At 31.8% G+C, this 12,399-nt stretch overlaps 2 protein-coding genes across 2 annotated transcripts; both read right to left on the bottom strand.

The window, feature by feature from the left end:
* Positions 1 to 4,011: 4,011 nt before the first annotated feature.
* On the bottom strand, positions 4,012 to 6,789 carry LOC100795040 (cystinosin homolog). Its single transcript, XM_003547634.5, has 6 exons — positions 6,700 to 6,789; positions 6,475 to 6,599; positions 5,696 to 5,738; positions 4,924 to 5,041; positions 4,784 to 4,833; positions 4,012 to 4,405 (listed from the first exon to the last, which is right to left on the bottom strand). The coding sequence occupies exons 1-6, from the start codon at positions 6,787 to 6,789 to the stop codon at positions 4,250 to 4,252; spliced, it is 582 nt and encodes a 193-aa protein (XP_003547682.1). The 3' UTR covers positions 4,012 to 4,249.
* A 1,102-nt stretch (positions 6,790 to 7,891) lies between these two features.
* Positions 7,892 to 12,154, bottom strand: LOC106794215 (MDIS1-interacting receptor like kinase 2). Its single transcript, XM_014769224.3, has 2 exons — positions 8,622 to 12,154; positions 7,892 to 8,486 (listed from the first exon to the last, which is right to left on the bottom strand). The coding sequence occupies exons 1-2, from the start codon at positions 11,896 to 11,898 to the stop codon at positions 8,152 to 8,154; spliced, it is 3,612 nt and encodes a 1,203-aa protein (XP_014624710.1). The 5' UTR covers positions 11,899 to 12,154; the 3' UTR covers positions 7,892 to 8,151.
* Between the last annotated feature and the right edge of the window lie 245 nt (positions 12,155 to 12,399).

Genomic DNA, 12,399 nt, shown 5'->3' with positions numbered 1-12,399 from the left:
TTAATTTTTGTTATCATTATCAATTAAGTATTAAAATATTTATTAATAGCAATATTACTGGAATAAATTACACTTTCCCTCTCTTAAAAAATACGAATATCACACTTATCATCTCCTCTTATATTAAAAAGTTTACTCTCTTTACCTAACAAAATTGGAATACATGACACTTTATTTCATTTTAATTTTGCGTTAAAATTTTGTTTGTTTCCATTAAAATAAACTACATTATTAAAATATTCTTTACATTACCACCTCCTCAAAGGTGCAAAGATTTCACTGCACTAAAAATACATACTTCATCCCTTAACTAATGAGCGCGCGTATATATATATATATATATATATATATATTATTTTGGATATTTCGTTTTGAAATGTTTGATAATTAATTTTTTTAAACAATTATAAAATTTTAATGTCTGTATACACACAATTACACACATTTATTTGTTTATGTTAGTACTGAATTTTGTTATAATTAAATTTTATTTAATAATAGATTTTTACATGAATATATTCAGGTGAAAAGTTATACGTTACATTTATTAAAATTAATAAATATAGTATTTAAATTTAATAATAGAGGATATTATGAAAATTAATTATAAATTATTTTTTATGACAAATTTTTAACCATTGCTGAAGTACTAGATTTCCACCCTTAATTACAGTACACGCGTATAAATTAGTTCAAAATACTCCAATTGAAAATTTGAGTCATAACATTTCATTTCCAAATTAACATAATATTGTTTGCATAATTAAGTCACTTTATTAGTTTATTTGTTTCGTGTTTTTAGTTTTACACCACGCTCTATTAAATGTTTGTAACCTAAAAAATTATCTATTTAAATGAGTTTTTTTTTATATAAGCAAATGTTAAGACAAAATCAAACCCGCGATTTTTACAATCGTTCCTTCCTCTCTTTCCTTTTATTTAGAGTGAATATGCTTGTAATTATAGCACATAAAACTAACATATACTATTTAGTGGGTTAAAGTTGTAATTTTTTTATTTGAAAAGAAAAAAAACAATTACTAATAATAAGTAATGTATATACATCTTTCAATTTGACAAACATTAAATTAAACTTAAAGTGAATTACTTTTGCACTTTAATTTCAAGAAATTGAGCTCAATTTCAATGAAATTTAATAATTTAATACTTTATCTTTTTAAGAGAAAATGTCCAGTATACTGACACAAACCTGAGTAGCAAATTGAGTTAGAAAAACTTTATTTTCGTTGGGTACTTAAAAAAAAGGTGAAATATATACCGTAGTATGACTTTATACGAGTCGAGAATATGTATAATAGTTAAATCAATACTAAGGTTAGGTAGATTTCTTGTGAATGAAATCCTGCAAACATATCATTATCATCGCGAGTCGTGTTAGAATAGCCTCAAGAAGCATAAAGATATGACAGTAACCTCAGCTATCCAATGTAAGTGTTCAGTGGCAGACCTACATTGGTATGAGGGTGTGCATTTGTACTCCCTCATTTTTTAAAATTTACTAAATTTGTAAATAAAATTTTATATTTTTATATTTTATTTTATTTATATTTATATAATTGAATTCATTGATTTTATTTTTTTATAATTTACATCCACTGACTTAGAGTTTTGGATCCGTCACTATAAGTATTGTTGGCTGAGAGAAATCATCAACAAATGATATTAAAAATTTTGTATATGACAGGAGCACAAAAAGAACATTAAATTTTAGTTAAACATATCCCTAAAATAATAATAAAAAAACATTTCAGAATGAAAGTAATACCCCTTTGTTTTTGACAAAAAAAAAAAACAATAAGACAAAAAACCAATAAAATCTATACACCTATTGATAATAAATTAACATGGAAAATAGATTTAAATTTAAGTCAATTCTAAAAGTTTGACTTGTAAAATAAAGATTGATCATTCCTTATATAATTTATTTCAATAATATGTGTGATTTTAATATATTTCATTTTCCTCGTGACTACTTTTCATGTCAGATTTTTATCAGGATCATGTTAATGAGGAGATTTTAAATGAAAATTTCTTGATGAAGGACAACCTAAAGTGGACATAAAAGTTAATGGCGGGAGTAGGTCCATGTTGCAACAACTGAACAAGGAAGGACCTAAGGCAGGACGACCATCAAGGAAACCACAGCCTCGTGTATGTGACTCCACTACAGGGAAGAATACTCAAAAAACTACCAATAGGAAGGTTCAGAAAAACTTTATGTCAAATAATAGCAAAGGGAAGGATAAGGCTCAAGAGAGTCTGATTAAGGGCATGAATAATAAGGAAGTAGGCAACAACAGGATGACGGGCAGCAGTAATGATGAAGAAAATAAAAAGAAGGATGATAGCATGAAAATAAAAGCGGAAAGGGTGATTGAAAGAATTGGCTTTGATGCTCATTTTGTGGTACCTTCGAATGGGCAATCAGGGGGGCTTTATTGTCTTTGGAATACCATTGTTGTATACGTTTTCTATTCCAGGTGCTCAGTTTGTTTACCACCACAATCTTACTGAGATAATCCATAAATAGTTATTTGGAACCTAATTTTTGTCCCATTTTATTTTGTTTTTACTTTATTTTGTTTGTAGAACTTAAGGATATGTGTTAAGTGTGAACGGTTGAGCAAAACAACTAATAAAGAGAAAAAAGCACCAAAGGAGATAAGAAAAGGAAAATTCTGAAATTTTTTATTGAGCACGGCCTATACTGAACCTGCAGGCCATATTGATCCAACATAACCTATGATGATAGAAGGCCATGCTCATCCAACATTACCCATGCAGACCCAGCAGGGCCCGTGTTGGCCTTTACATTGTAGCTTATTTTAAACATTATAAATAAAAATGTAAAAGGTCTTTTTAGATTTTGCTTTATTTTTATTTACGAACAGGAAGAGCTTTTGAGAAGAGAATTACATCGGAAATAATTGGGCGGTCCAAATCTGTTTAGAATTTTCAATCTCTTTTATTTTTAATGCAATATTATATATTGTTTAACTACTATGTAGTCATGATTGGTCAAACCTCTTAGAACTTGGATTGTGATGTAACTATACTCTATTGTTTTCACTTCTATATTGGAATCACTCTGATTATTAGTTAATTGGGTTTGTGGTCATCTTCTCATAATTAATCGACCTATAGAATGAAATGGTTCATAAAGCTTATATGATCAAACAATCTCATTTTTACAAAGTTATATGTTATTCATCATTAAATTTCCAATGACTAAAAACAGTATTCTCATGCAAAATCATAATTTGAGTCATTCCTTTTCATACATATCTTTTATTGAAATTATTGTTTGTTTTTAATTTTATTTTCTTGAACACAACTAAACTCTAGGATACCATATCTGAATTTCATTATTGTTACTACGTAAGGTTAGTGAGTCCATATTTTGTGCATTAGTAATTAAGTTTTCCTTATTCCTTTTCAATTTTAAATATTGTTATTAAAATCACAAGGGACCATTTGAATCTATTCTTTTAAGGGAAATACTATTGCCCCTTACACATTGCTTTTGGCCCTACTCCCCCCTTCAAAATATTCATATGCCCATATTAGGCATGAACTACTTTTTTTAATTATTATTCAATTTGATTTTTTTTAATTATTATTCAATTTGATCCCTCTGTTTTGAGATATTCATTCAATATGATCTTTTCGTTTGACATCATTTGTGTCAATTTAGACAAAGGGGTAATATGATGAGCATTTTTTGTTTTAGAAATCAAATTCAACATTTTAAAAATAGAGAGATCAATTTGAATAATATAAATAAAAAAGACCAAAAGAATAATTTAAACTAAAAATAAGGATAAAAAGAAAGAAAAAAAAATTGAAATGAATGAAATGGACCATGCGTAAAATTAAACATATGAATATTTACTTAAATCACATTAGTCAACATTTTAACAAAAATTTAGATAATCTAATTTGAATTCAAACACTCACATCGTGGGAAAATTTCAAACGGCCACAAACACCAGTAGGTAATTGAGTAGCTTGATAATACATGCCAGTCACTTGGTCATATACAAATTTGTAATACAAAATAGTATAAAAGAATGCAGGCCTAAAATTCTTAAAACTTATACAATATTTATTGAAGCTCCCATCAAAATGGTGCCCCTGATGTATGGGATAAGAAAAACATCCTAATTGGATTTTGATACAAATAACATACAATGGGAAGTTTAATATACATTATGAAGTAAGTCATATCTTACACATTCTCTGGTGATGATTGATCAGAATGTCTGACAAGGTGCTCTCTGATTTGATCTTCTTGCTCTGTAGTGATCTCCAATTTGGAGGATTTTTTACCACGATACAGAACATAATGTTGAATAATGAAAATAATGTCAAAGAATACAGATACCTGCAGTTGTGTATTACATAAAAAACAATGTCACAAAAGCATCAAGCAGCAGTGCCTGACTAACCTAATAAACAAACCTAATTTACCAGGCACAAACTCCATCCTAGATCTATGCAAAATGCAAAATTGGATTCTCAGCAGTGCTTCTACTACTCAGTTTGAGTAGTAAGCCATCACTCTTAAATAAAACAATTCATTTTCTCGACCAAAAAACAGAGTAGTAAATTCTAAGATTAAAATAATGATTAAAAAATAAAACCAGAATCAGTAGTCAGTACTAGAATCACAACAGCATGCAAAATATACGGAAAAGAAAAATAAGAAACAATTATTAACGTAAGAAAGAAGTAAAATATTCCTCAAGAGAGCTTCCCATACCAAAGATAGCAACACTTTTCCTATATTCCCATAGAAGTTGACCCATGAATCTGGAAAGATGGGATTTAAAATAAGTGAATGTAAAAATATATAATCAAATGACAGGAAGTATCAACAGCAGAGGTGAGGAGATGACAAACCTTGATCTATTGATTGCACAACCATCTGTCCATAATTTGCTATTCCTCCAGAAAAATCAAGTAGAATGTTACCGATGCTGAAGCCATCAGTACTTTTTCTCAGGAAGTTCATGACTGCCTACATTCATAACACACATGATTAAATGGGCAGCGAGAAGATGTGAAATAAGCCTGGTCTGTTGAGAAATTAGAAAAAGAATGATATATAATTTCCTTTAATTTTTTTTAAAAGGTCCTTTAATTTATTATTAAAATAAACTCACATAAAAAGACAAATAAGGACCACTTCATCAACTAACAATCCATTTAAGTTTTAAGAGTTTATTATTACAGGTCTAGAACTAGATCAGTTGGGTTTTCAACTAAAATGTAATGGACTTGGATAGTATTATAGCCCACATTTCCAAACCAGAGACTTTTTTGACATGAAATTTTGAACAATGTCAACAGTAGAAAATGGTGCTTCAACTAACACTACTTTAGGAGCACTTCAAACTATTAGAGGATACCATGAATAGAGAGAAAGAATTGAGTTCCACCTTATTATATGTTTATATATTTAATAAATTGGTTTTTCTCTCACAAGCAAGAAGGTCTTCATTTTAAGTAGTAATGACTACAGAGGCTTCAAAAAAGAACTTGGAAATAGTCTTTAGGACCACATACAATAAATTAGTTTCTGCTAAGAAATTTTAGTTTAAGAAAATGATATGTCAATAACCATCTAAACGAAAAAAAAAAGACATAATTAAAATAGAAAAAAATTCCCAACCTGAGGAATGTACTTTATAGTAGTCATAACTACTTGAATTGTGCTGCAGCTTAACAATGTAAACAAAAAGTTAGAAGAGAATTAATCACATCCAAAAGACTAAGGCAACCTGATATTTTCTAATAATACACAACATAGACTGTGGCACTATAGCAAGGGTGGGTCTGAGTTAGTTCAAGACACAGAAGAAGATCCTAAGCTTTTCACTAACATAATACAATAAGCTGAGTCCATAGTGGTAAGAAGCACATCACAGGAAAGAATGCAATTGTCCACCATCAAAGTGGTCGCAAAATAGTAAATAATAAAAGGTTCTCATATGATAGGTGATACTCAGCATCTGGTATATATAAGATCAATATTTCAGAAGGGCTCCGAAATTAGAACTGAAATACTTTCAGTCAAAGCATCAATTTCATATGCACCTTCCTACCTAAATTTAAAATAAACAGAAAATATTTGCTGAGAATGAGCACGTCATCTCCTAAATTATTGATAAAAGAGAAATAAGCTTTCTCCTGTTGTGTAAATAGCATGCCAGTTTGAGATGAATTAGGATGGTCTCAAGAAAGCACTGAGAAAATTACCACATGGGAGCTCCATAAATTAGTACCATAAACAGATTAAGAATAAAAAATATCAAATCTCCAGCAGAAAAACAAATAACATATGGTATAATACCAAAAGTACATACATGCATATATTCTATGGAATTAAATTGAAGACCAAGCAGCATGAAACAAAAACAATTAACCAAAGAAGCAGGGACAACAACATACTTGAAGACGGAGAGAAGCCAAAGCCAGGAATTATTCGGCAAAGCAATAAAGAAACAAACTGCTGCAACAAGCCATGCAACAGAGACAATTCCAATAGAAACCTTGGACACTTTCTGACTCCCACGCTACAACAAAACAATCACTAAGTTCAGCAAAATCGAGAATTCAGTCCACAGAACAAAAAAGAACAACATTCTCAACTAGAGAAATACATATCATGCTTACTTCATAGATTGCAATCTGGAACAATGTAATTGCTGTCAGCAGAACAGCATGGATCGAGAAAGCAACATCATTTGCAGCAACAGGTATCATCTAAAACAAATGAAACTAAAACTACATAAGGGAATTCCAAATATTTATATAAATTTAAATAATAAATTTAGTGACAATTAATTTTGATCTAATAATTAATTTTTTTACATATATGAATTGTAAATGAAATCTATGATTTTTATTTAAAATTTATATATATATATATATATATATATATATATATATATATATATATATATATATATATATATATATATATACTAATAGATCAAAATACATTAATAGATATATGTAAATAATGTATTTTTTACATATATATTTTTTTTTTATCACACCTATGATTTTTATTTACAATTTATATATATAAACAAATTAATTATGAGATCAAAATTAATTGTGACAAAATTTATTATGTAAATTTATATATGCATTAAGTATACATGAAAATTTTTAGTGTTATCTATAACAACATTAATTATTTTAACATAATTGACTTATTAACTCAGTTGGTTAGAGCGTCGTACTAATATGAGAATTACAATGTTATGTTGGGTATACTAGAAAAACAAATGGTGCACGTAGCAATTCCCAAACCAATAATGTTTTGTGTTGAACTTTTATGGACTTTCGTATATTTTGGGTTTTTTAATTGTAATCCATAGCCCAAGTATATCAACACACTTTCGTAGGAATTAGGGTTATAAAAAATTAAATGTAGAAGCAGTTTTCTTTGAGTTTTCCTTTATCGTCCCCTTGTAATTTATCTTTCTTAGTCTAGTTAGCAGCAGAGTTTATCAATCTAAATATGGAATGCTATTCAGTTATCTAAGACTAGACCACTCTAGAGGATAAGACACCAATATCGTAGTTCTAAAAATACATTATTATGGGTCATATGTAAAGGTGATTCTCACAAAATGTTTCTCATGCTGGTGTTGGGAGCATAACACATTTTTCTTCTAGAACACATGATATCTAGGCAATTCTATCATGAGCATAATGCTTTACGTAAAACATCCAATCAAAAACTCAAGATAAAATTGAAATAATTTCAGTTCAAGCTTCCTTATAAGTAGTTCATGCATTTTCCTTTACTTTGCTGACTTGTCATTAATTTTAAATTAATTGAAGGAAAGGGAACAATTGATTTGAATTATTATATTTTCTGAAACAAAAAATAACACTATATTTGTTTCCTTTATTTTGATAGGAAAAAAATAAGGCTTACAAATGTTATCATTAATTTGGTTAAGGTATCTAAAGTTCAGAAACCCAAAAAACTAAAATAAAATGACCTACAATATAAAAAAAAAGATACAATACAAAAATAGGAAAGAACAATTAAAACTCAAGCATGTTTATTAAGTTCAATCTTTCAGCTATATAAGTGACAATGTAGAGCTAATCCATTAAAGATGAGCTTGACATTTCCAGCTCATTGGCAACCTGCTCCATGGTAGGGCGAGATCGTGGACTTTCAGTCAAGCAGGCCATTGCTATCTTTGCAATTGATGCCACTTCCTTACCAATTGGCTTTGTTGGATGAGGGAGACGTGGGTCCAACTTATCCATCAATGCCATGTGATCGAGTGTTGAGGCCACAAGAGTAGATGGAGATGATCCCAATAAACAAGATATAACATCACCAGGGTGCTTCCCAATAAGTATTTCCCATGCTAGGACCCCAAAACTATACACGTCACATTTCTCATTCACCTCCATTGTGTATGCAAGTTCTGTAACAAAATAAAAGTGCTATCATACGCAAAATAGGATTCTAGTGACAAAGGCAAAATGTGGACAATTGTGACTAAGAAAGGCAAACTAAAAAATACGATATCCTCAATTTAGTATAAAGAAAGGTAATTAACCTGGAGCAGCATATCCAAAGGTTCCTACGAATGAGGTCCGATTGGATGAATCTGGATTAAGAAACTTGGCTGTTCCAAAGTCTGAGACATGAGCTACATATTCGGAATCCAAAAGAACATTCTTGCTTGATATATCACGATGAACAATTCGAGGTGAGCATTCATGGTGCATATAGCACAAAGCATTTGCTACATCTTTAACAACAATCACCCTCTTATACCAATCAAATGCCATTGCTTGTCCATCATCCTTCAGAGTCTTCTCAACACTGCCATTCTCCAGGAATTCACACACCAAAAATGAGAATTGTGAATGTGAACAAAACCCATATAACTTTACAATGTTACGATGTCGAATTTCTGTCAAAGCTTGGATCTCACATGTGAAAGCTTTCAGATTGAGCATCTTTCCATTTGGAACTGAATGGAGTTTCTTCACGGCAACAACTTGACCTGTAGGAAGCACTGCTTTGTAAACACATCCTTGCCCTCCAACACCAATGAGATGTTTGTCGTCAAAATCTTCTGTGGCTTCAATAATATTCTCGAATACCATTTTGCCATCAAAACTCCATATTGCAAATATGTTAGGAGTTTGTATACTTGTAGCCTGGTCTTCTTTGTTCGTTGAGGTTGGGCATAAATGATACGAGACTCCGAAAGCAAATAATGCCAGTATTAGAATGCCCAAAGTAAGAGGTAAAATTACTATCATTACATTCTTCCTCATATGATTATGAGATTTCCCACTTGATGTTGAGCAACGCTCCAAGCCAGTGACATTGCCACACAAGCCTTTATTATTTCTCAATGCTTCAATTTTAGCGTTGTGGAAGGCTAGAATGTTTGGAAGTGGACCCTCAAACTGGTTGTATGATATATCAATAGATGTCAAGCTCGTCATATCATCGAAGCTAGAGAGATCACCTGAAAGATTATTGTGAGAGAGATTCAGTGTTTCTAAGCTTTTTAATTCTCCAAACATTGAAGGTATTGTTCCTCTCAATGAATTTCCACCAAGATCAAGACTCGTAAGAAATTTCAGTTTGCCAAGCTCTGAAGGAATATTTCCCTGAAAATTATTTTGGCTCAGACTCATGTTCAATAAATTGAGCAAATTTCCTAGTTGTTTTGGGATTAAGCCAGACAACTTATTTGATCCAAGCTTCAAAAATTGAAGTTTCTGCATTGATGCTATTTCTTTGGGAACATTTCCTGTAAGATTATTGTTGTCGAGTGAGAGATCAAACAAGGGCAAGTTACATAAATCATGTGGAATGTTTCCTGTAAGATGGTTTGAGGACAGGTGAAGTTGTTGTAATTTGGTTGCCCCAGCTAGTTCTGGTGGTATCACACCTGATAAATTATTGTTGGAGATCTTGAGGCTTGTGAGGCTACGAAACTTTCCCCAGTTAGGTGAAAGTTGACCATAAAAGTTATTGTCACTCAATTCGATGTAGTCCAAATTTGGAAGTACACCAAAAGCATCTGTTATATCCCCAGTTAGCTGGTTTCTCTGAAGCCTGACTCTTATAAGGCTGGAGCAATTCTTCAAACTCACTGGAATTGGGCCTATGAAGTTGTTATTACCCGCGGTAAAATTTTGCAACGTTCCACCAATGCAAATGTTTTGAGGTAAATGGCCTATAAAATCATTGTCATCTAGATGCAAACCTTCCAGAGCAGTAAGCATGCTCATTTCTATTGGAATCTTGCCACCAAGTTCATTTCCAAAAACTGATAATTGCCTGACATTTGATAAATTTCTAATAGTGGAAGGAATTGATCCAGTGAGTTCATTCAAGGATATAGATAATGCACTAAGCTTTGACAAATTTCCAATGGTGAAAGGAATGGACCCAGTGAGTTCATTGGAGTTTATATATAATTCATTAAGCTTTGACAAATTTCCAATGGTGAAAGGAATGGACCCAGAGAGTTCATTTACATCAAGGAACAAGGTGTCCAAATGGGCCAAGTTGCCTATGGAAGCTGGGATTGCTCCAGAGAGGCTGTTGCCCGACAGTTGGATAGTGGAAAGTGAATGGAGATTTCCCACTCCATCAGGAATAGAACCATATAAACTGTTTTTATAAAGGTAAAGATAATATAAATTGCTCAAGTTTCCAATTGTAGAGGGGATTTCACCAGAGAGAAAGTTATCAGACAAATCAAGTTGACCAAGTTGTTTCAAAAAACCAATTTCAGGAGGAATGAAGCCAGAAAGATTATTATATCCGAGATCTAGAATCTGGAGATTAACCAACTTCCCAATTTCTTCGGGCATGTAGCCAGACAAGCCACTTTTCGACATACGAAGAATCTTTAGGTTCCTTAACTTCCCAATATCACGAGGAATAGACCCGCTGAAACTGGATTGGCTCATGTCAAGCCATGTTAGATTCCTCAGCATCCATATTTCTTTGGGAATGGAGCCAGAAAGCCCACTTTTCCAAAGCCAGAGAGTCTCGATGCTCCTCAAATTCACAATTTCTTCGGGGATGGAACCGTTGAAGTTATTACCAGCAAATGACAAATGCTTTAGGTTCATATGCCAAATTCTCAGTGGAATGTTGCCAGAAAGGTCGTTGCTTTCGACATCTAGATGAGACAAATTGCATAACTTCTCTATTGAGATTGGGATAGTCCCTGAGATATTGGACCGAGGAATATCAAGTATTCTCAGATTCATCAATCTACCTATTTCTTGAGGAAGGGATCCAGTGAAATTATTATCACCTATGCGCAATGTATGAAGACCAACCAAGTGTACTATTTCAGAAGGAATAGTACCAGAGAGATCATTGTCAGAAAGATTGAGAAACAAGAGTTTGGAGAGATTACCAATGGTATTGGGAATGCTACCAAAGAGGTTATTAGTGGACAAGTCAAGAGTGTTGAGATTGGATAAGGAACCAATTTGAGGAGGAATAGTTCCATTCAAGGAGTTGTGACTCATATTTAGAGTGAGAATGTTTGGAAGTAATGAGAAGTTGAGACTTTGAAGCGTACCTCTTAATCCAACATATGTAAGATTGATGTTGGAAACAGAATTGAACTCATCACATGCAATTCCGAGCCAAATGCAAGGATTGTTGCCACTCCATGAAGAGAGAGAAGCATGACTTTGGTTGTCAAGGCTGGATTTCCACTTCAACAAAGCATTTGCTTCTGAAGCAATCTCAGAAGAAGCAGCAAATGCACAGAAGTACATCACAAGAAGCAGCAAAAGTGGTTGGAGCTTCATGGACAGAAGCGTTGGAAATATGAACACCATGAGGAAATTTTGAGGAAGGATTCAATCACAGATTGTCTGATACAATCAAATGTAAGAGAAGTACTTACAAGCAATTCATGGGATATGCATACTTATATGCAAAACATCATGAAACACGAACCAGAGTCAAGAAATATTGTACTTTTCTTTCGTTGAAGTCTAGAGATATTTTACTGTATCTACATAAATATATGTTACAGCTTGGTTCAAAAGGTTCAAAATAGAAAAGTTTTACACCTTTAATCTCCAACCTTTTGCAACTGTGCTTTCGAAGCTATCCTTTTTATTTTAAGCTTTTGACGTTTTTTAAAACATAATTCAATAATTATAATTTTTTATAAAACATTTATTTTGAGTTAAAAATAAACCCGTGTTTTTTGGTATAGATTTTTTTGTCTAACTATAGATATTGTTTGATGAAAGTTATGTTGTTCAACTCAAATACCATAATTATGAATAATCTGAAGTCAAACTTGAAACTACTACTTAAGCTTGAACAAC

The sequence above is a fragment of the Glycine max genome, assembly GCF_000004515.6.
Source record: "Glycine max cultivar Williams 82 chromosome 16 unlocalized genomic scaffold, Glycine_max_v4.0 Gm16_scaffold_260, whole genome shotgun sequence".
In the NCBI taxonomy this organism is placed as follows: Eukaryota; Viridiplantae; Streptophyta; class Magnoliopsida; order Fabales; family Fabaceae; genus Glycine; species Glycine max.
Note: the sequence above shows the minus strand (reverse complement) of the source record. Positions and strands in the feature narration are given on the sequence as shown.